Raw genomic sequence first — 23,591 nt, 5'->3', positions numbered from 1 at the left:
TGATTTTATAAAAACAGATTTATTTACAAAAAAAACAAAAAACAACAAACGTTCGCCCCCATCCCACAAACCCAAACGTCCACTGATTTTTTTATTCATTTTATTTTTTTGTTGGAATGTCGTCTGTGGCTGAGGTTGGGAATTTACCACCCGGAGCAGACGGCCAGTGTTTTTCCACCATGACTTTCCTGGTCATCTAATGACCCAGCAGGACAGAGAAGAGCCACACAAACAGGTGGAGGTGAGGCTGAAACTATGACTAATTAATGCACAGAAAAATAAAACATTTCCTCCATTCTGCTGGGATCAGAGTCAGCAGAAAATCAGGAATTGTGTCCTTTTCCAGCTTCATGGAGCGCCAGAAAATTTATTTCCACAGTTTTGTGTTTATGAACGTTTCTGCTTGAGCCGTCCGTAAAAAACTAAAGTTCTCTTCAGTGACCTGTGTCTTTCCTGCGCAGGTGTTACCTGATGGCGTGAGTACAAATGTGGCTCCCTGCTGGGCGGTTAGAAAGCGTAACGGGTGCGAATGTCCTCCAGCTTCTTTGAGACTTCGGGCGGCGTTCGGTCCAGCTCTTCCGCCACGCTCTTCTGCTTGTGCGGATCCATGCTGTTGAACTGCTCACACAGGTCGCCGTCGATCACGTTCTGCAGGAACGAAACAAACCAAAGATTAAAGCGTTTCATCTTTCTGTTCCAGCGAAAAGAGATATATTAATATATTTAGGGATCGATCGCTGATCAGAGGCAAACTCACGATCTGCTCAGAGATCCTCCAATCCTTTAAACTTTAACCACAATTTATTGCATCACAACCACAAATCTTAAGGCCTTTCATCGGGATTTTATGACAAACAGACACGAAGTGAACCGAAGTGTGAACTGAAGTCTAATAAAGGCAAATAAAAATCAGCAACTGCTTCACAAACCGGGTCAACAGTAAACAGAGAGAAAGGCGTTAAAGAGAGCAAGAGAAAAAGACAGACAGACAGAGAGACAGACAGACAGACATCTTTAGATGATCATTTTCTGTTATTCTGCTTCACAAATTAAGCAGACCGCTGCCGTTCAACAGAAAATTGGTCTGAAAGGTGTTAAAAACTGTTTTCCCATAATTTTTTTAATGAAGTTGCTGGATTATACGAAGCAAGTCCAGTAAAAACACACCAACCTTCACAGGGAAGTAGTAGGATCTGAAGCTGAGGTGATCTCTGCCGCACAGCGGAGGAAACTCGGAGCGCATGTGCATCTCCAGGTGCTGGAAAAAGTCGTGATCCTGGAGAAAAGATGGAAAAACGTTCCACATCTGAGAAACATTTCAGGGAAGACGGCTGGCAACGTTTAATACGAAAAAAAAATAAACTTAAAATGAAAATGTTCTACATTTTCAACCCTCATTTCAGAAACTCAGTCATTAAACCCAATCATCACAGAGTGAAATATTCAGTCCTTTTTCTTGAGGACTATAAAAACTATTTCTTGTAATTCTAGACAAGGACTTGACTTGTTGTCCTTGTTGTTCATTCAAGGACTTGAACTTTGTAATTCTTTAATGGACGACACAGCTGTCTATTTAACATGAACTTCCTGAACCACAGGCTGATCTTCTCCATGCTACACCAACATTTGAATGCATAAAAGTGACATTTCTGTTCAAAATAAAAGGGACTCTTCCTGAAATGGGATTATTTTTTCCTCTATATTTTTTGACATGTCTCTGTGTGCAGCAGACGTTTTACCTCGTGTGACGTGAACGGCACCAGAATGCCGATGCCCCCCGACAGCGTGGTGTACACCAGCGACTCCGACCCTCCGGGGATCAGAGTGGTCTTCTGCAGCGACAGCACCGTCTCTCCGATGTTGTAGTTCACCACAACCTCCGCCTGGAGACAAACAGAAAGCCACAGGTGACTGTGCTGCCCCAGAAACTGCCGACTGAAAAACTACAGAGCACCTGGCTTCAGCCGAGGCTAATCGATGACATCACGACGGCAGTCAGATGCAGCGGGTTTGGCCTTCAGCGTCTGCATGATCTGGCCGCACATTAACAGCCACATCCGAGCCGGGGTCGACCCGGTGTTGGGTTTAAACTGATATTGCTCGCCGCACATAGTGGAAGATAAGCACTGGGGCACAAAGGTTGCATTCAGCTGCGGCAAAACCTCAGGACTGGGTCGGTCGTAAATGATGCTGACGCCATGAGACCAGAGGGAGCAAAGCTGATGCTAACGCAGAGCCCGCGGTGAGACACAAATAAGCAGAGACTGCAGATTCTCTCTGATGCCGAACAACGGCGGCTGTGTGTGAAGCCGCCTCGTGACGGGTAGCGAAGCCCCCCGAGCGGCACGGGAAGACCACGACGCCGCGTTCTGATCGCAGCGGTCAGAGCAAATGGATATATGAACACGTAAACAAAGCTGCTGCAGAACCCTGCCCCAAAGCAGCCAGCTGAATGTGGGGCAAACAGTGAGGAGAGGAAATACTCTGCTTTGATGGAAAGATCATCTGGTCTAAAAAATGAGTCAAATCAAGAAAAACAAATAATTTAAATAAATAAAAAGAAGCACAATCCTCTTTACTTTTAAAGGAAATGTAGCAGACAAACTTATTATTTTATAGCTTTACTTTCATATTTGACTTTTTCTCTTGTACTGCTGACTGTATTCCTGTAGGATTATGACTTCATACTTACAAAAAAAACAAACAAACATACAAAACAAAAAACACAAATGCATCTAAGCCGGACACTTATGTTGTGTCATAGATTTGACCTCAATTTAAAGTCCAAATAACCATGTTCAAAAAACAAGTTTTGGGTGAGTTTTGGGAGCACATTAGTGGAAAAACAGATCCTGATTTTCCAAAAGTAAAATCTTCAAAAACCAAAATTGCAATTGATCAACAGAAATCATTTTATGTTCCAGCTTCAGTTTGATATGAGCAGCATTTTTATGCCAACAGAAGGAAACATTTGAGTTTCTAGAGCCAATATTCAACTTTTCAGCAAGAAATAGGAGCTTGTTTAAAGTCAATAATTCCTTAATATTGGTGAAAATGTTCTAGTGTCAGATTGTTTCAATTGTGGGAAAAAATGCCTTATTATGAGACAAAACTATAGATATTCTTTTTGGTATTGTGTCTAAATGAATGATTGATGCTTTGTTGTTTTGTGGTTCAGTAAATTAACTTTTTGAGTCAATTTGGAAGGTTTTTTTCTTCCATCTACTCTATGCGACATGTTCATTTTAAACTTTAAATTAATTAAATGAACAAAAATCTATATATTAAAAAAAAGCTCTATTCCTAAAAAACAGTAAAAGTTTCCATTCGGACAACTCATCTTCAGCTTCACAGAACATTTTGTGGACAGACGACCGGCCCTTTCATTTCGCCTTGTGTCCGCCTGACCGCGTTTTCTCACAACAAATTAACCAAATGAAAGAGGAATGCTTCTAATTTAATGTAAAACTCTCAGAAAGTCGAGCCGACACACAACATTCTCTGCGTTTCCATTCGTGGTTATAAATAGAGCCGCAGTACATTTCCAAATGAATCAACGGAGCAGAGGACAAACACTGGAACCAGCTCATCATGTCTCAACTGGAGGGACTTTCCCACCCTGTCTGCTACCTAAACAGATCCTGACCAGCTCCTCAAGTATGCGGCTGAGCGATGCTGCGAGGAGCTTCGACCTGCGGTTGGTGGAGGTCAGAAACAATGCAGGAAGCAGATCAGAGATTCCAACCCCAACACTCAAACAGTTTTCTCTTTGGCTTCTGTATTCCTCCGAGAGGTTTTGTTCTGTTTAGCTCCAACTTTGGTCTCTAATTTAGCCGTTTGCTGCGGCGCATGAACGGCAGGGCTCCAGACTTCTACCTGTGGTTAGGATCTGACCCTTGAAGGCCCAGACTGTCACTGTGTGGATAAATGGATTCAGAAACGCTCAGTGGACTCGCAACTCATGAGTCCACTGAGTCAGCAGATTCTGAGACGCTCTGGATAACATCAGGGCTGAAACAATTAATCGCATTAATCATGGTTAATCACAATATTCAGTAGGAAAATGGAAACCAATTAATCATGATTAATCAAAATTCTGATTAGTCACAATTTTTAATAAGGAAAATGAAAACCAATTAATCACAATTAATTGCAATTAAACAATTAAACATGAAACAAGTTCTTGTTCTCCAGACGTTCTTGTAGGCGACAGTTCTTCGGATTTTCTAAATATTTTTTGTAGATGTTCGACTTTGACCAAAGAATCATTCAGAGAAAAAAAAGTCTCTTCAACTCAAATGGACATCAATCACAAAGTAGAGATTTTATTCTAGTTAATTTAGCTTTTCAGATCCTTCTTCTGTAGTTGTCATCTGCAGATTTGATCCACGTCTCATCAGGTTCAATAAAGATGTAACGGGGTGTACTTTCTTTTCCTCACATCTGTGAAATCTGCTTTTTTGCCCCCATTGTAATTTTTCTTCATTCCATTTTAGCCAAACTTAAACTTACTGATCCAAGAAGTATGTAATTACTGTGTGAATGAAAATAACAAATCAATAGTCAGAGATCAATATTTCCTGTTTTTCTGTATGACAAATGAAACAGATTGAATCAATCAATCAATCAATTGTGACTAATCAATTATTAAAACAACCATCAACTAATATAGTAATCGATTGAACATTAACTAGAGTACAGACTAAAAAAAAGACCATTTGGTGACAAAAAACCCCAAACAAACAAAAACATGTTCAGAGCAGTAATTAAGTCGAAACTGGACAGAATATATACATAGTTTGTATTTAAGATAAAAACACCTTCATCTGTCAATGTTTTACACAAAACTCCTCAAGTGACATTTTTTGATTCACTCAGTTCAAATTCACTAAAGGGATGATGGATTATTCCATTTTAGCAAAAAAAAATGCTTATTTTAATATTCAAAAAGAATTGATTTGTTTATTTTCATCTTTTAATCAATTTCTAATATTGTATAGAAAAGGCTAAAATCTGCAGAATTTGCCAGTTTTATAAATCTGGTTAATCGATTAATCATCGGAATAAACGATAGATTAATCAATTTCTAAAATAATCTCCAGTTGGAGTCCTAGATAAAATCTCTGGGCCAGCTTGTCCTGGTAATTGTTCTTGTTTACTCCCGTATTATTTAGACGTTATTCTCTTAATTTATTGTATTTTGTATTTTCTTAGCATGGTCCTAAGACACCAATGAATAAAAGAGACTCAACTGGTGAAGGGCTTTTTATTTTCTTACCTTCTGTGATGCTCCGTTCAGGAGACCTCGATCCCACAGGGCCTTGTTTCCTGTGGGGTCTTCATCCACATCATCACTGGTGTTGGGAGGAAGACGCACCTGGGAAAACAAACCGCAGAATTAAGACGCATTAGTCTTCTCATCTCGTTAAACCCCCACAGGTCTCCAGATGGTTCGGGATTCTTAGAAGAACTCGCATGAAGGATACATTTTCCATTTGCACAGGGGTTGAATTTAGCACAACATGTTGGAACTACATTACAGACATCAGTGTGGGAATGTATGGATCAAACATGGAAAGTTCAAGAAAAAAGTCCTGAAATGGTCCAACGTTGTTAGCTGAAACAAATGCTAGAAAGATGCAACAACAGCTTGATTAATGAGAATTATTACAAAGAATTGTATTCATATAATCAGCTGTTTGCTTCAGGAAGTGGAAAGAGGAGAAAAAACAGAAACAAGAAGAAGAGCATCCCATTCCAATATGGACGTCCGTATTGTTGCACTTACGATACTGATGTTGCCAAACTTGTCGGCAGAAGCCATTGTGTCGTAGTCAAGCAGACAGGCCGTCGTCACCCAGCGGGGGTACGTATCGTCGGCGAAGATGATTAGTTGGTTCTCGTTTCGCCGGTAACGGACCCAGAACAGGCTCTCCTGAACGTCGGACACGATGACGCGCTGGCCAATGGTGTAGATGCCCGTCACCAGGTTGGGAACGTGCTGCAGGACAAAGTAAGAGCAGTGAGATTTCTGTGGCGACAGCTTCAAGAATGTAAATGTCATGCAGATGGTGGGACTTCCAGCATTCATGAGGGCTCAATGTGAACAAGATGCATCTTGATTGGATAAAAATGGCGGTATGTGTGCATCCGGAAAGATTTGCAAACATGCTGAAGGAAATTTGCACTTTTTGTCAGCAGTTTAAACTGCTGTACAGAACCCAGACTCTGCAGACGAAAGCTATCGACACTTTAATCTGAAGCGCTACTGCGGCTCAAACACTTTATCTATTGTAAACTGAGTGAAGTGTAAAACTAAGTGCTAGGAAATCAGTTTTGGTTCTGTTGCCATAAGTCTCCAAAATTTGATTTAGCATAGTTTTAATATATTTTCATGTTGTTCTACTGAGACTCAATGACATTTATGCATCCTTTCTCAAATGGAAGAATCGGTTTATAGTAGTTTAGTCTACTTCACATTGTCAGATAGGTTCTATATTATAGATTTCTTGATTTTAGAGTTGTAAACTGAACTGAGCTTTCCAAACCTTGTGATTAATCATAACTCATGCTTTAATAACAAAGCAACTACATCATTTTATGTCAACTGAGATCTGTTTGAAGATTTACAGACTTCAACTGAAAGAAAATCAATTTGAAGGCGGGAAATACTTTCCACAGGATTGTACAAACTACTAATCACTTCAATCTATTATGCAGAGAAACACGCAGGGGAAAAAATGAGCAAAGCTCTATAATGATCAGGCAACAGCTAGGATGAAGATTTCAAAGTAAGTATTTTTTTTTATCTCTCTCGTTTCTGCAGCAGCTTTGAGATTAATGTAAAAGCTGAGTTATTATTCAGAGCGATTCGTGTCTTCTCACAGACAAATCAATTAGTCGTGGGTGAGCCAATCGGCAGCTGCACAGGGAGACACCTCAACGTCTCAACCAAGGCCTCCGAGTTTCACCCTCCAAAGCGATTTCAGTAGGTGGGAGACATCAGAGAAAACCGTAAATCACTTATTTCATCAGGACTTTAAAGAATGAACGTACAGCTGTGGTCAGCCACATTTCACGTTCAACACCGTAACATTAATTTTGGTCTTTTAAGATTTACTTCACTCTTTCTTGTTCCATGTGGGAGAGATCAAACAACACACACCTGCTGTGGTTTCTATAAACAATAAGTGGGATAAAGGTTTGAATTTACTAAAGTTGGACATGGAGTTAAAATTAAAACCAAAGGCTCAAAAACTCACAGCCTGTAAAAGAAAAAAGGTCACACCTTCATCTGCCTCCCTTCTGACTGATGAGCAAATCACTGAGCAAGAGAAGAAATCAGTGCGATGCACCGATCCAGTATTAATATCTGTATCAGTCCTGATATCGGAAAAAATTCTAGATTGGATATCTGTGAAATTTGCCCGATCCATAAGGGCGGATCTGTTAAATCTAATTCTACGCTTAGTGCTCTGAGCAAAGTCATGCTTTATTTATTTTACATTATATTTTGAATTCCTAATTGCCGTTTCTGAACCATTTGAAAGATGATTTGTTGCAGTTTATTTATACAACCTGTTGTTTTTGTCAGTTTCAGTTTCTTTACCATTTATTTTATTTTGGTTGTTAACCTCCGAACTGCACTGACAAATCAAAAGTTGTTTTTACAAGTTCCACCAAGCTTGTGACACTATTGGTGTATTTAAGTGTTAGGTGGCACTAGCCCACAGGTATTATATACATTTTTAATTCAGTACATTTATGTTTAAAAATAAAACACTTTCAGTAAATTTAGCTGTTTTTCTGTACCTGCCGATACTAAAAAAGTGGATCGGTGCATCTCTACTAATCAGACCCCGACATTCCTCCACAGAACCAGCTGACGTTTAAGACTTGGAATATTCTTATTTATTTATTTTACAGGAAACTGTTTCTTTTCTTACCTTGTTCTCACACTTGCGCAGCAGCTTCTTCTTGCCCATGTCGTAGATTCTCAGCAGTTTTCCGACTCCCACCAGGATGCGTCCCTGGAACGGTGCAATGGCCAGAGGCACGTCCTCCACCGGAGTCTGGAAACACACAGTTCAGGGAGAATAAACACAGGAGGGCTGATATGAGCACCTTTCTGTCACATGTCCAAATTTAAACATTTATTGTCTGAAGTGTTTTTTTTGTTAAGTATGTTGTCAGCTACACATCAGGTTGGAATGAGCTAGCTTTTCTTTCTGGAGCGACTCTCATCCATGATGTTTACAGATCTGCTCCACCTCACACACACAGGAGTGAAAGATTCCCAGATTGGGATTAGGAAGTCTGAGCTCCTGGAGAGATGCTGCTGGTCAGGACTCACTGCTCCCTAAATAACATTTGGAATAAAGTTTGATGTTAATGACTCCAACTGATGGACTCTGGAGTTCTCAGTAGGATTCACAGATCTATTCTACTTATTCAACTGCGTATGCTCAGAGAATTTTGATCTGGTTTCTAGCGCAAATATCTTAGTGCACTTGAATGAAGACAAAATAACTCATAATTAGTAATTTTTCAGCACGATATACAAGCTTGTTTTAGGCCAATAATTCCAAATATTTGTGAAAAAATTCTAGTTCCACTGGCTCATAACTTGGGAAAAATGTCTTCCTGTAAATGAATAATCTGCCAATGTAACATGGACATTTTCACCAATATTAAAAGATTATTGACTTAACAAAAACTCTCAGGTCTTGCTAAAAAAGTTACTTGTGTATTAGTTTTTCAAATGCACTAGAAACTCCACCAAAATTACTCTGTAAGATTTTGTGTTTTTGCAGTGTTACCTTTCAGCACTAAACATTTTCCATTTTTTGCTTTTTTGGGGGGTAAAGGATCAAAACGGGAGGATTCTAGAATGTTGCTTTAAAAGAGAAGCTTTTAGTACAGAACTAGTTTTAGTAGGAGGTTAAAAATCTGCACAGACAGATTTTCTCACAGGAAGCTTCCCAATGATGTGTGCGTGCAAAACTAAACAAAATAATAAAGTTGATGACAGGGAATCAGAGATGGGAATCAAGAACCTGTCCTGTAAAGGAAAAAGTGAAAATGCTGGAAAAATCTGAAACACCTGGATCTTTCTCCTCAGGTTTCGTTCAGCACCAGCAGACCGGACGTTATTTGCTTTGCTAGACCACAAATATATCTGAGAGTCTGCCGAGGCGTCTGTGACCACGTTTCACCCAACTACTTATTTCAGCTCAGAGTTTTCTGGATAAAAAGTCCAAACTGGATCTGTGTGATCGGGCGGAGCGGCCGTGGGATCCGGCAAAGTGGTTGGGAAAGTCCTGGAGCTCCGTGAAAAGAAGAGGCTGACGCGGCTCTGAAATACGCTGACTCAAGTTTCTACCTAACAGAGCAGCCTTCCCTGTTACTCCCCCTCTCAGCTCCTTCAGACTAGCTGGAAGCAATTAGCCAACACCACGTGGAACTGCACATCAGCTAATTTTATACAAGCTTCTTGTCAGTGAAATGCTGTTAAAGGGATAATAGAGGAGCCATGTTGTGATGACATCCTGAAGCCAGAGTTTCACAAAGAGCAGGAGTTTCTTAAAGAGACAGAGGCCCAAATTCAAGATGTTAATTTAATTATTGAATTTAACATACTGCATTTTATAATAATTAAAAGTAAAAGTTACTTGATTGTAGGGCTGTAGTAAACGATTATTTTAGTAATCAAGTAATCTATCAATTATTCAAATGGTTAATCGAGTAATCGAATCAAAAATTGTTCCATTCTGTAGTTGCTACTTAAGGATCAATATAAAAGAGAAAATGCCAGTAAAAAAAAAAGATATTTTTTTCAAGAAAACATTTTATCACCTTGCTAATAGCGCTCTGCATTCATTAACACCTCATTTGCAGAAGTGACAGCGTTGCTGACAGCCCTTTAGCAATAAGCAATAAATCAATCACATGATTGATTTAAGATCTATAATTTCCATTTCCATGATTTAAACTGGATCATTAAAGTCCACAGTGTTGTGATTTGATCTTAATTCGCCCTTTTTCTGAAGAACAATTTTCCTTACAAAGACTTCTTCATTAATTTTATTTGTTGTTTAGTTTATTTATTTTGTATATTTAAAATGTCTTCCAGTTCCAGTGTTTAATGATGATTAAACATCGAATCATTACATGAATCGTTACAGCTCTAATTGATTGTGCTATAAATGTTACTATGAGACTGGAAAATACATAACACCGCCCCTTAGACTTAGATGGGAGTAATTTTCCCTTTTCTTCATTCCAAAACACATCGCTCCATCTTTTCCACATGTACCGCTAGCAGACATGATCGGCCTGATGACAGCTGCATCAGAAGCAGCTGCTGCGGACTCAAGGTGACCGGGTCAAACATCAGGAGAGGGGAGCAACTTAACCACATGGCAGGAGATTTGTCATCACAGGCAGAGGGAAGGAATCCCAGATGGAGAGCTAAATTATGGAGGTGAGCACATTCCCAGTTATCAAACCCACCTTGTGCACAAACTCCAGCTTCTCCCCTCCGGCGGTGAGGCGATACGTGTAGATGAAGCCACCGCCGACAGATCTGGGGTTGAGGATCATGTCTCTGGCGACTCCCACCAGGACGAACCAATCATCGGCGGTGTTAGGGAAGCGGCACACGGCCACACTGGGAAAGGGGAAGAAGAAGAAAACCAGTGAGAAGGATTCTGACGGGTGAGGAAAGTGAGATGGGATGCGTTCCATCCTGCTCACCTGAAGGCAGCTTCGTTCTGCTCCAGCTGCACCTGGTCCAGAGTGGTGCCCTGGATGGGGTTAACCAGTCGCACCAGTGAAGCCCACTGACCCGCTCCGGCTTTAGGCGCGCCGAAAATGGCTTCTGGGAGGTTCTCGTTCAGGAACGCCGCCGCCATCTCAGCAGCCAGCTCTCGCTCATCCTCACCAGCCGCCTCCACCATCTCCTGCAGGGGAACCAGAGGATTACAGCATTCTTAAAAAACTTCCACACCAAACATCCGTCAAACCTCCTCACTTCCAACGACATAATAGAAAATGTTACCAGAAATTTTTATAAACCTTACATACACCGATTGAAGTTTTCTGGATGATTGTCAATATCAGATAGAAAGCAAAAAAAATTATTCAAATTGGATCTGGTATAAACCCCCCTCCCCAAAAAACAGAAGGTTTTGCACATTTCTTGCTCCTCACTTGATGGCAGAGAGATGAGGACTCGAGTCAGAAATAAAAGACTTGACTTGGACTCGCCTCAGTAACCGTTTCTATCTCGTGTTTTATTGAGAAAGGATGAGCTCGATTATTAGCCAGTGAAGTTTATAACTCCTAACAATTTGTTCATGTTAGCTGTAGCTTCATAATAATGACCACATGACTTGGTTGGGCCTTTATGTCGATGGATTGAGGATAATCCAAGTAGGAAACACAAAGTAACAAAAAGAAATCCTGAAGAAGTCAACAGTTGAGTCTTAAATAAGTGGGAAACTCTTCGCACCTCGGCCATCTGCTGCTTCCTCTGAGCTTTGGTCGTCTCGGTGTAGGCGTTGTGGTCGGTCTCTATCAGGATGAGGTTGTTGGTTTCCGGGTGAATTACAAACTTCCGGGGCGTGTACTGCAGAGGAAACGCCACCTGGTTGAAAACGGCCCCCAGTTTCTCCAGAGCCAAAATCCTGCAGGAAGAAAAATTTAATTTTTAACTGGTTAGATTTACCTCAGCATGAACCAATCAGTAATAATAATGATCTACTATTATTGTTACATTATTTAGTGATGGAAATGCATTCAGACTTTTTATTATATAGATTTTATCTTCTTATCATAATAAAGTTCAGAAAAATAGCAAAAATGTGTTTTCACTTAGCCTGAAGGAGAATCAGAAAGAAAATTAATCAATTTTTGAAATTATTTATTAATCCCAAAGGTTAATAAAGCAATTCAAGGTTCTCCTGTGTAACCAGATGTTACATTTATAAAACTATATTTGAGTTCAGAGTAACAACAGAAAATTAAACAAATGCTTAACATGAAACTAGAGATGCTATCTAAATGTAAACAGAACATAGATGCCAACCTGTTTAGAACAAGAGCCTAAAAACTCTTGTTTTGTTTTGTTGTTGTTTTGAAAAAGTAAAAACAAACATTGACATTTTTCTATGTTTTTAATACAAATAACCACTGCACATGGTGGGAGGTTTAGAAGAAAATGTTTTTATATCAAATATTTAATAAACATTTGAAGGTTAAAGCTCAAGATTGGCCACAATTTCTGATCAGTTGCATCACTGTCAGGGATTATTAAAATGTTATTTGCATTTTTTTTTTTTTATGAAAAGTTTGAATAAGATCCACAACCAATTCAAATGATTTAGCATTTCACGGGTTGATAGTAAACCTGAATCTTACCTCAGAGTGTTGGTGGAGATGGCCACGATGCCTTCAGGGCATTGCTCTGAGGCAAAGCCGGACGCGTACTCCAGCGTTTCATAAGAGAGCGGCGTCAGATGGAAGCGGGACTGATAGGAGTAGCTGAGCCACGAGCGGCTGGACATGGCCAGAACCTGCCAGGAAGACCAAAACAGCTCACTTTCCCACAGGGATTAAAAAACATTTTCAGCAAAACAAAAATATTCACATATTTCAGCTTAATGTTTCATGCTGATAAATAAAAGTCACATACGGCCTCCTGTCCCTGCATCCGGACTCTGAACAGCTTGACTGGACGGGACCCCAGGTACCGGGTTCTGGTATCCGACAGGTCACCAGTAACCGGGTCTAATACTGTCCTCAGCAGAACACCGTTCTACGGGAAAGAAAATAAAAAAACACTTAAACAAATGATCAATCACCACGTTGTTCAGATTCAAAACGATTCAACATGTTGAGAATTCTGTTTGAAATAAGCTTAAAAATAGTAAAAAAATAAAAATAAAAAAAAAGTATTAAAAATACAAATAATTCAATTCATTTTGGCTTAATTACTGCTCTGAGTGTGTTGTTCTCAATTGTTTTATCCCTAGTTAACGGTTTTGAAAGACCAACGTATGTAGGGTTTTCTTCCTGTACGTGGATAAATTAAGAAGGAATACCTGCAGGCCAATGTTGAGGTAGAGGAAGCCGATGGTTCCTTTATCTCCGATTTCATCCTGTTTCTCGACGCCTCCCATCTCGACGATACAGAGGCTTTCTGGCTGAGCAGGAAGCGCCTGCATGCTCAGCGGCTGCAGACAGTCCTGAGGTGGTGAAGGTTTACAAGTTAGGACAAATAAAACTGAGGGGGGAAAACTATGGCTGCACTTTACAACAACAACATCTGCACAGCTCATCTAATTATTTTTCAAGTCAAATATGATGTTCTACATCCAACTGTCAAATTTCAAACCAGGCCAGTTCCAAGAAGTCTAAAAAGTTCATGTGAATGACAAAAACTGCTCTCTGGAATAGAGTTGAAGTGAAATATGCAGCTGGATTGGAATAAAAGTCTCTGTTGATCCCTAAAGTGCTTTTTTTTGGGTCAGCAGGGAAGCTTCATGCAACATAAACCTTTTCCTTCTGGGAAGGGAGGAACTGATAAGGCAGAAAAACACAATCCATCCTGCAGGAAACTCAAGCCCAACATTTTGGAACAATTTCTTAAGTCATCCTGATGTTTGGAAAACATCAACACTTAAACTATCATTGGATCTTTTGACCTTCATCTGAAAACCATCCTTAACTAAGAGGATAATGCAACTTAAGTCACACCTGAATGAACAGACAATAAATGAGCTCCAGAAGCTCCACAGGATGCTTCACTCTAACCCGGGTGTTTGTGTCGTACCGACGGGTCCAGGGAGATGATCCGGACCGTGTTGTCCACCAGGCCCACAGCCAGGAAGCGGGAGCGCTGCTCGCCAGGCGGGACGTTGGCCAGGCTCATGCAGACCACGTCTGCAGACATCTCCTTCCGCTCCGTGTATTCGTTCAGCTGGCCCGACTGCAGACGAAGCAGAGGTGTGTTATGAGCGCCAAACGCAGGAAAAATACCCACTCCGGGTGGGTTCTTCCACACCAGGCTGATCACCTACATCCACTGACTCTGCAGTTTTGTTGAAAAATGTTAAAGGACGGTGTTGGAGTAGATGAGGGGCAAAACTTTCCTACTGTTGATCAAAACAGTCCTGAAACAGATTGTCTTGGTTTTACATTACTTAGACACGTTAGTGGGAATAAAACCTGGTTTCAGTTCTTCTAAATCTAAATGGGTCCAGGACTGTTTGGACTTTCTCGGTACACAACTATAAGTCTAGCAGCCTTTGCCTCACAACAGCGTCATCATCCTTCAGATCATGTTCAGCCCTTATTTTTCTGACACTTGGCGTTCAAAAGCTGTCAGAATTTTTAAAATGCTAAATTTGGGCTTTAAAAAATAATTGATCCATAAACGTAGATAGTGTTAGTGCTAAATAAATTGTAAAATAGAACATTTCGGTTTTCTTACAGGGTCCATCTCGAAGTAGACGAGTTCTCCTCCGGTCAGAGCGATGACGACCTGCCGCTGATTCACGGCGCAGCGGACAATAGTTTTTTTCCCAGGAGTTTTCCACTCATTCACACGCTTGTCCGCTCGGATATGACGAATGCCGTCTGGGTAAACCTGGACGAGGCGGGAAGCGAGAAAAACACAAGATGAAACATTTCCAAACTCCTCACACCACCATCCCTGAACGCCTGCTGCAGGGAAGAAACAGGCCCACCGCAGCTGTTTCTGCTCTTCTGCACACTGCAGAATCTGGTTACTGTAGGCAAAAGGCCAGAGGTCAATAAGTAAAAGTATCCTCAGGCTGTGTCTGCAGGTATCCAGTAAACACCCACCTGCACGAGAGCGTCTTCGCCCAGCAGGGAGCAGGACAGCGTGGGCGTCGTTCCCAGAAACCCAGAGTCTGTCACTTCCTCCACGGTTTCTCCGATGGACAGAACCAGCGTGGCGTTGACGAAAGACACGATGATGTAAGCGTCGAACTCATCTGAGGAGCAGAGGAAGATCAAAAACCTGAAGCTTTAAACGTTAAACAGCCTCAGGCCTTCTTCATTTAAAACAATAATTTTCTGTCTCATTTGTGGCCACCAGAGGTCGCTGTTGGTATGAGGGAAAAAAAAAACAAGTACTTTTCAAACATTTTCAAGTTTACAATCTTCTACTTTGGAGACAAAAACAAAACAAATGAACTAAAATAGAAACTTCAATTCACTATTTATTACTGTTAATAATATATAATGATTAGTATTCAACATTCTAAGTAAATGTAAAGTATAACAAAATGTCATACTTTACGTTTCGATACATCTGACTGGTCTGAGAAAGTTTCTTAAAAATCTCATTAGGTAAAAAATTATTTTGGTAATTCTAACTGACCTAAAATAAGAAAAAATTGATCTGATTTAACTTCAGGCTGTAAGAAAAAATGTGTCTCTTTTCACCATCTTTAAATATCTGGTTTCATCATCATCTTTTCAAATTTAGACTTTAAATCAAACGTTAGATTGAAGTTATTACAAACATTCCAGCTTGAATATAAGCACTTTCCAAATTTTGAAAACGACTAACTGATATTCAAGAATTTTCAAGGATTTCAAGCACCAGTATGAGCGATCGGATAGAAAGAAAGAGTGATTCACGAGTCACAGAAAAGAGTTGGAGAAATAGAGTTGAACTGTAAACTGCCACTCTAGAAAAACAATAAAACACTTGACGTTGAATGTCCTGAATTTATTACTACATCTAAATGCTCATGTTTTGCTATAAACAGGTATAATTTATTTTTTCTTTGAGAATGTGTTTCTGCTGTTTGGTTACCTTCCACGTGTCGGCGTACGGTCCACACGGCGTTGGGGTTACCAGGCAGCTCAGACACAGCCATCTCTGAAACCTGAACACAAGAAAATACACTCAGTTCATTCCATTTCAGTTTTCTTTCACCCACTTTCCAAAATATGACACATAAATTAGATAATAATGAGAGGGGCTAGGCATTTTGATGACCACACATAACACTACAAGAATTTAAACAGAATTTCTCTGTTTAACATCAGTGATGCGCAACTACGGTTTTGATTATTTGTGTACTGCATTTCTTTGGTCTCTTCTGATCAATACATTATAAAAACGTGTTATTGATCCTACAGCAGGGACAGACTGGGAGTGCATAAAAATGAATAAGTCCAGACTTGGCTGAGCTGTGATGCTCCACAGCAGGGAGAATCTCTTTCTTTGGCCAAAATAACATTTCTGACAACAGAGAAGCTCACTGCGGTTTTCTAAAACTATTGTTCACAATTTATGATGAATTGCTAACAGATCTTCATATTTTATATTCTCTCTGAGGATGAGTAGGGAACTGGATACGATTACAGAAAAGGAGCAACAGGAGGAAATGTGCTGAACAGTAACAAGTGTGTCTCAATGCTTTGGCACCGACAGCCGTTACCAGGATGTAATAAAAAAATAGGGCAGCAAGTTACAATTACTTCATTATTTTATTCGATTGATTATTCTCACAAATAATCGGATACTTTATTCTGCAGATTTTTCATTTAACCACTTAAGCCTTTTTGGATACGATATTAAAAGTTACAAATAAGCAAATAATTCAATTCCTTTTTTAAATAAGAAAATGATAATTTTATTTAATTTCATTTCTTTAATGAATTTGAACGGGATGAATTTTAAAAAATGTGATTGAGTTTTGGGTAAAATATGACAAATATGACAAAAATATTTCAATAATTGGTTGATCCGATTAATCGTTTCAGCCCTAACGTAAAACAGAAACACTTTGCCTTCAAGCTGAAATCAGAATATTTCAAAGACTCTTCAGCTTTCATCAGAGAAGAGACATGAAAAGCTCATCAGTTCTTCAGCCGGCAGAGTGAGTGAGGGTCCGTATTGATCCGGGGGCAGGTTGGGGGTTTACCTCCAGTCCGTGGCGAAGAACCCTCAGTGTGGACCGTGGGCCCCGTCCACAGGACACATAGAGCTGAGGAGTGTCTTCATTGGCCAAATCAGCAATCTATAGGAAAAACAGATTACAGATGTATGTTCGTTCATCTTATCGAGCAGACCTGATAAATCTGACTGAAACTAGACAGACTGACCTGACAGGACATGATGGGGGAAAGGTTCTCCTGTTCGTCCACCAGCACCAAGTTTTTGAGCGGCCGAGGTTGGAAGAAGAAGGTGTCTCCCTCCTCCAGCGGCATCGCCGAGGAGAACTCCGGCTCCTCGTCGTCGTCGCCCAAGTGAGCGATTTGGTAGAGATAACTGAGGGAATCAGAGGCAGAGTTTCACTGGTTGGGGAGATCCGACAGAAACGAAGGATGATTGAGTTAAACCAGGAGAACTTACTGGTTTCCAAACTCTGAGGCCACAAACAGGAAGCCGGTCTTCAGGACGCACATGGCTGTTGCCACGGGGATCGTGTCAAAGTATTTAAGCCGAATTTCAGTGACCTGAAAATAGAGATGGATGATATGAACTTAAAGTTTAATCAGAATATTTTGTGGTACAGTTACGATAATAATAAAAGTGGAGATAAGAACTATTTATACATTTTTTTAGATAACTGTATGATTGTGACTGTGTCCCAATTGCTGTCCCACAAACAAATAATGAAAAACATTTCCATTGTAATGTGTTTCTTTAGGACACCAGCCACATAAAGAAGTGTCATTAGTATCACTAAACTGGACACGGTCTCTGTATTTTCAAATTTATTGGTATGAATTTATACTTTTATTGAACAAAACATTGGAGAAAATTATTATTGTGACAACAATAAATCAACAGTCTTAGAAGAAATTTATCATGATAAATGTCCACCTCTACTTGAAAACACAAAATTAATTTGAAACATTTATTACCAGAAAACCCATCATAAAAGAAAAAAAGGCTTTTATTCACCATTTCTTCATCGGTCTCCAGCGTGACCTTGAAGATGTCTCCCTGCTCAGTCTGAGCCAGGAAGAAGAACATGGACTTGGTTTTGTGGGTGGCTGAGCAGACAAAGATCATGCCGCGCTCAGGGTCATCCAGGTCGTTCTGTAGGATAAAAACAGACACATTTTCACATAATCAGCATAAAACCAGCTGCAGTTTTACCCGAGTGGCAGCAGGTTGGCTCCCCAGAGGCAGAAGAGTCACAGAACAGCACCACAGGGTCACGAGGTCACTAGGACTCACCCTGCGGCGGGGGATGGGACAGCGGATATCGGGCTGATCCCCAAAGTTCTTGTAGGTGATGTAGTTTTCAGAGCAGATCAGAACTCCGCTGGGTCCGTCCGAACCGCCGGGAACTGAACGGAGAGGAAAGAGAAACAGCAACAAGGTTATTTTCACAGGAATCGCAGATAAAACGGTGCAGCCATATTGGTTACGGTGAAATCTGTGTTGAGATCAGAGAGTTGAATGTTTCTCCACTTCATACATCAGAGAAGAGACATGACAAACTCATCACATCTTCAACACTTTGATCAGTCAATAATTTACCCAGTTAATTAATCCATCAATGATGGTAAGAAGCATTTCTCTGCCTAACGCTAATGTCAGAAAAACTCGTTTGTAATAGCCATGTTCCAATAAGCAAATTTATTTTTGTAATTTTAATTGTGCCATTATTTGGTCAGTGGAAACTCAACTACTGTGAGCACATTTACACAAGAGGTTTTTTTCTCTTCTCAAGCATCTTTGTATTTTACAGGGTTTCTGCCGGATTCACCAACAGTTAAGACTTTTTAAAACCATTACGAAAGAAAATTAGGATCTATATCTAAAAAAAAATTCAACTTCATCCAGCCAACAGGCGATAAATTTGTACTTACCTGTGATAGATGCAGAAAGGCTAGCTAGTTTGTTGACTAGCATGGGTAAGTTAGCAGTGAGTTACTGGTAGCCTCAACCAGTGATGTAACAAATGTATTTATTATTTAGTTATGTCTATGGCCTCAACTGTATAGTAATGTTAAAAGTATAATTCCAGGAATCTTTGGCTACGTTTTAAACATCCATACCGGTGATGAGGAAGTTCCCATGCTCCTCCAAAGCCTCGCTGTACTTCCGGACCACGTGGTTCAGACCCAAATCCAGCTCATAAAAGGTCAGCGTCTGCTGTGTGTTTGCAGCAGCTTCTCCTGTCGGGTCGTTGTCGGCTTCCTGGAAATAAAAATGCAAAACGAAAAACATAAATAACAAGATTCCTGACGGATGTGATTATTTTCTAATCAACCCTGAATTGAGATTTTTCTAAGGTCAGAGAAGGTAAATGTTTCTCCAGTGACAGTCAGAGAAGAGACATGGCAAACTCATCACACCAAAGGTTCAGACATATAAACTGGTTTCCGTCAGCTCACCTCATAGTCCATTTCTAAGCAGGCAAACATGGGATTCTCAAAGCCAACGTCGACTCCGACCACGTGATAAACAAGCGTGTTTGCTTTGTGAGCTTCCAGAGGAGATGAGATGGTGAGCCTGGCAGCGGCGTCTCTGTTCAGGATGTAGACCAGCTTCTGCTTCTCTATCGCTCCTGGAAGAAAGAGAAAAGAAAACCACACTCATTAGATCCATGAAGTTTCCCTTTAACTGGGAGAAGGAGAAGGAAATCCACCACTAATAAATTTACAAGAGATGCACTGATGAACTTCTTTCACTTCCCAGACCAATACAGATACCTAAGATTTAGTAGCAGCTGATACTGAAAGGATACAGAAAAACAGCTGAATTGATTTAAAATGTTGTTGTTTTTTTAAAAACATAGACATAAAATTCCAAATTTATTTACTAAATAAGTACAGCTCACTTAAAAACAACTGTAGCTTCACAAACTTGGTCAAACATGTAAAAAGAAAACAACTTTAATTTGTTCAGTCAAGAGTAGAACAGCCAAAGACACTGAAAAAACATCATCTGACCTTGATCAAACATGTAAGAATAAACTGCAACAAACCTTTTTTCTAATGGTTCAGAAAGAGCAATGAAGAATTTTAAGAATAAAATAAAATAAAAAATAAAGCATAGAATTAGACTGAATAAAGCTGCCCTTATGGATCAGGCAAATTGTCACATCCCTCCCCTGAAATTTACAGATTTTTTCTCCGATATCATGACAGATATATCTCTAAACTTTACACACTGCGTGAAAGGTACAACACCACCCACCGATCATCACAGCTCTTCCTTTTGGGTCGACGGCCAGGAACTGTCCGGGAACGATGCGCCGGCAGCCGCTCTTCCCAAATGTTTCCTGGTGAACTTTCTCAAACTGATTTTTGGACGGATGGTACTCCAGGATGACGATGCGGCCGCTGTCGCTTCCCACAACGATGTAATCTGCAGAAACAAACACAGATCACACAGTTACACACACACTGCGGCTCCTTCTCTGGCTGGTGAGCCAACTACAGCACCGCTGGGTCTCAATGACAACACTCTTCTGTGTGGATGGTTTTACTGAACAAAAGAAATTCAAAGTAGCTATTTTCAGTAATGAATTAAGTGACATAAGAAGCTGTCTAAAGAGAACTTTTTGAGAAATGTCAGAGAAAGAAAACATGATTATTGCCTGGAAACAAGAAGGCATTTTACAGTTATAAACTTTATATCCTTCTATTTTGGAATAAATTCTTTCTCAGAGTTTCTTGATAGCTCTCAGTAGAAGACAGGTATCAACCTGCTTCAGTCAAAGGTCAGGCTTCATTCGAATTTGTCGCTGATGTCTAACTTATAGACATTATTAATACTTCCTCCACATCATAAATTAAATTATTGTACTTATGTAGTAACTCAGTTATTAACCCATTAATAGTTCAGTAAATGCAATCAAAGTTTTAAGAAAACTTGCCGTTTAGTGTGCGGTATGGATGCAAGACCTCAATGAACATTGACGTTTGATAACAGTCTACTCTGTCAAAATTATGAAGTTATCTAAATCGGTGTTGCAAATCAAAATGGAAAACATGTTATTAAACTACAAACTATTCAGCTAAGATTTGGGATCAAATTTCTGGATTCTTCAAGCCACAAGTAGTTACTTGCTTGTTTAATTTCTGCATTTGAGTGAGCGTTTCCATGACGACATACCTTTAGTTCCTCCTGTGAGCCTGAAGGCCATCAGGGACCTGATGATGCCGAACACTTCCATCGTGAGGAGGGTATGCACCTTTCCCGTGTTCGCATCAGGACGCAATAATTCCAGGATCTTTCCCCTGGAAACAACAATCTCCTGCAACTTGGTTCCTACAAAAACAAACGGATTAAACTTAATCAGTGCTAAGCTTCCTAAAAATCTTAAAATCACTTCTTCTACTTTAAAGAGCAAAGGAGACAAAGACGGTTTTCAACCAAAAAGGGTTGAAAGCAGCTCAGCCAAATTACTCGACTGAGCAGGAAGCAAAAATATGCAGAGGAAACTCACCTGAGAAGTTTCCATGAATGGCATGAGTGATGCCGGTGGCCCGCTGCAGGGTGATGTTGTAGAGAAACATGGTTCCTCACGCTGTTGTTCTGTGACGGCTAACGGAGCGCTCAGCCCAGAACTGCAAATAAACAGGAAGAAAAGCAGTAGTGGAATATGTTTTATGTAGTTAGTTACAAAAACAGCAGCTTAACTATGTTTAGCTAAGAGTCCTGCTGGAATAAGAATAAAAATTAAACTGAGTAAATCAAATGTCAATGGTTACAAAAATTTGGAATTACTTCTAAATTACCTAATGAAACATGGACAGTTTACATATTTTCTCAGATTTATTCAATGCTAGTTGCACAGATTGTGGCCCTAATTATAAATGCTTCACTATACCTAGGTTTCCTACAGAATTAATAAACAAAAAGATAAACACCACCCGCATTCCATAAATCCATTAATAGAATAGTATTACGTAGAGTAAAAGCTTTAAAAACTGAAATTACAAGGATGTAATTTTCAAACAACAGTCCGTTGCATCTTCATTCAAATACAGTAAAAAAAAAAAAATCATTTAAAAAACTTCAAATTCTTGTTATTTAGACTTAGACTTAAGACTGACTTTATTGTCATTTTGTATGCACAGGGGTGTATACATAACGAAATTTCGTTGCATAAGGCTCAGGACAATGTTTTGAGGTTCCAATGAGGTTACTCAGAATAAATAAAATACAATATAAAATATAAATATTAAATATAAAGTGCAGGAATGACAGTAAAATAGAAGTTATTTAGCTATGTACATGAAGTGATATGTGGATAAGTATATATAGATATATGTATATATAAATATATTTTTGTTGAGATTCTTGAGAAAAAAAGATTTTTGAAGCGCATATTCTGACCCCTTACCTAGCATGCTATGGCCCACTGCGGGCTCGGAGCCCAACATTGAGAACCACTCTTCAATATTCCACAAAACAAAACCAGAACTTTCACTTTTACAAACATCTTGACATTTTTATAACTCCCAAAACATGTTTAAGTGGTCTTTACTACAAAATTACTTTGCGCTTGCTGTTTCTGCAAGTGCAAAGAAATGTTACTTTAATATTTTTTAAGTATGTTAATATGGAGCTCAAAGTTTACTCAATGAATTTTGCACAACATTTGGGATTTGTAATTTGATCCAGTGTGAAGGGAACTCGTCTCAGTGATGTGGTTTTGAATCCGGTGCTGGTCCTGGACTACAACTGACTTATTTTAGCTTCTCCTTTAGCAAACGTTCAGCTCATTGTCAATGTTTAGCTGCCCGTAACTCCACTAATAAAAAGTTAATAAATATTAGCACACAGTCCTGTTTTACAATCAACCTCTACAGATATAAACAGTGTTTTAACAGGAACTTGGCCTGTTTGAGTCGAGTTGACCTCCATTTTTACGTTTTTCATACGAAGCGCCACTTTCTGCCAGATGCATCCGCTTCACTGAAAAACAGCTACATTCTACCGCCATAGAGCCTCTCCTTTGCTTCAAACATACTAAAGAAGTGCAAAATAAAATATTTACCTGGGTAGTTAATTAGATGTTTGAGATTTCAGCGGATAAAAATCATCCATTCAAGGGTTTCTCTGAAGCTTTCCGACGCCGAGGTCCGTCTTTCCAACGGTCGCCAAAGATAGGTGGCCCTGAACAATGCCTGACTGAAATTATTCTCTGCAGTAACGGAATGTGTCCAGCAGATGTCGACAAAGGATAATAAAGTTACGGTACAATAAATAGTGAAAAGAAAAACCAAGAATTATTTGTTTTGGAAGGCTTCGATTAGGAACTGATCAAAGTCAGCAAAGAAAGCATATATTTTAAAAAATCTTTAAGAAAAGGAAGCACTGATAAAGGAGCTAATCATTGAAAAAAATATGCAGGTTTGTCTCAGTAATTTGAACTATAAAATTGTATTTGTTTCAGTACTGAAATTCAAAAATGTATATGGGTTATTTACAAAAAACATTATATATTTCAAGTATTTCTTTTGTCTCTTAAGTTAATAGTCAAGTTAAACTGATGGCATGTAGACCATTACTGACCCTATTTTCTTTCACTCAGCTTTCTATCGATATTCTATAGCAGTGACAATTTGTGGGT

The 23,591-nt window shown here is 39.6% G+C and overlaps 1 protein-coding gene across 1 annotated transcript; it reads right to left on the bottom strand.

Moving 5' to 3' along the window:
- Positions 1-23,142, bottom strand: sf3b3 (splicing factor 3b, subunit 3). The gene is made up of 27 exons (XM_044125844.1): positions 23,016-23,142; positions 21,459-21,579; positions 21,125-21,280; positions 20,204-20,374; positions 19,399-19,571; positions 19,060-19,201; positions 18,233-18,345; positions 17,954-18,091; positions 17,399-17,502; positions 17,149-17,314; positions 16,968-17,063; positions 15,851-15,923; positions 14,869-15,020; positions 14,495-14,650; positions 13,835-13,990; positions 13,104-13,247; positions 12,695-12,817; positions 12,421-12,575; positions 11,513-11,687; positions 10,756-10,961; positions 10,513-10,669; positions 7,947-8,072; positions 5,789-6,001; positions 5,279-5,377; positions 1,740-1,883; positions 1,172-1,276; positions 1-648 (listed from the first exon to the last, which is right to left on the bottom strand). The coding sequence occupies exons 2-27, from the start codon at positions 21,526-21,528 to the stop codon at positions 508-510; spliced, it is 3,654 nt and encodes a 1,217-aa protein (XP_043981779.1). The 5' UTR covers positions 21,529-21,579; positions 23,016-23,142; the 3' UTR covers positions 1-507.
- Positions 23,143-23,591: the final 449 nt, after the last annotated feature.

The sequence above is a fragment of the Gambusia affinis genome, linkage group LG08, assembly GCF_019740435.1.
Source record: "Gambusia affinis linkage group LG08, SWU_Gaff_1.0, whole genome shotgun sequence".
NCBI classification, from domain to species: Eukaryota; Metazoa; Chordata; class Actinopteri; order Cyprinodontiformes; family Poeciliidae; genus Gambusia; species Gambusia affinis.
Note: the sequence above shows the minus strand (reverse complement) of the source record. Positions and strands in the feature narration are given on the sequence as shown.

What these genes read in the sequence shown, in the direction of transcription:
- sf3b3 (XM_044125844.1), bottom strand. Translation starts at nt 21,528, where the DNA reads ATGTTTCTCTACAACATCACCCTGCAGCGGGCCACCGGCATCACTCAT. An exon ending in GCGAAGACGCTCTCGTGCAG is followed by an intron (nt 14,651 to 14,868) that starts GTGGGTGTTTAC and finishes CGCCTCGTCCAG; the next exon opens with GTTTACCCAGACGGCATTCG. An exon ending in ACCTCAACATTGGCCTGCAG is followed by an intron (nt 12,818 to 13,103) that starts GTATTCCTTCTT and finishes TCTTTCCCGTAG; the next exon opens with AACGGTGTTCTGCTGAGGAC.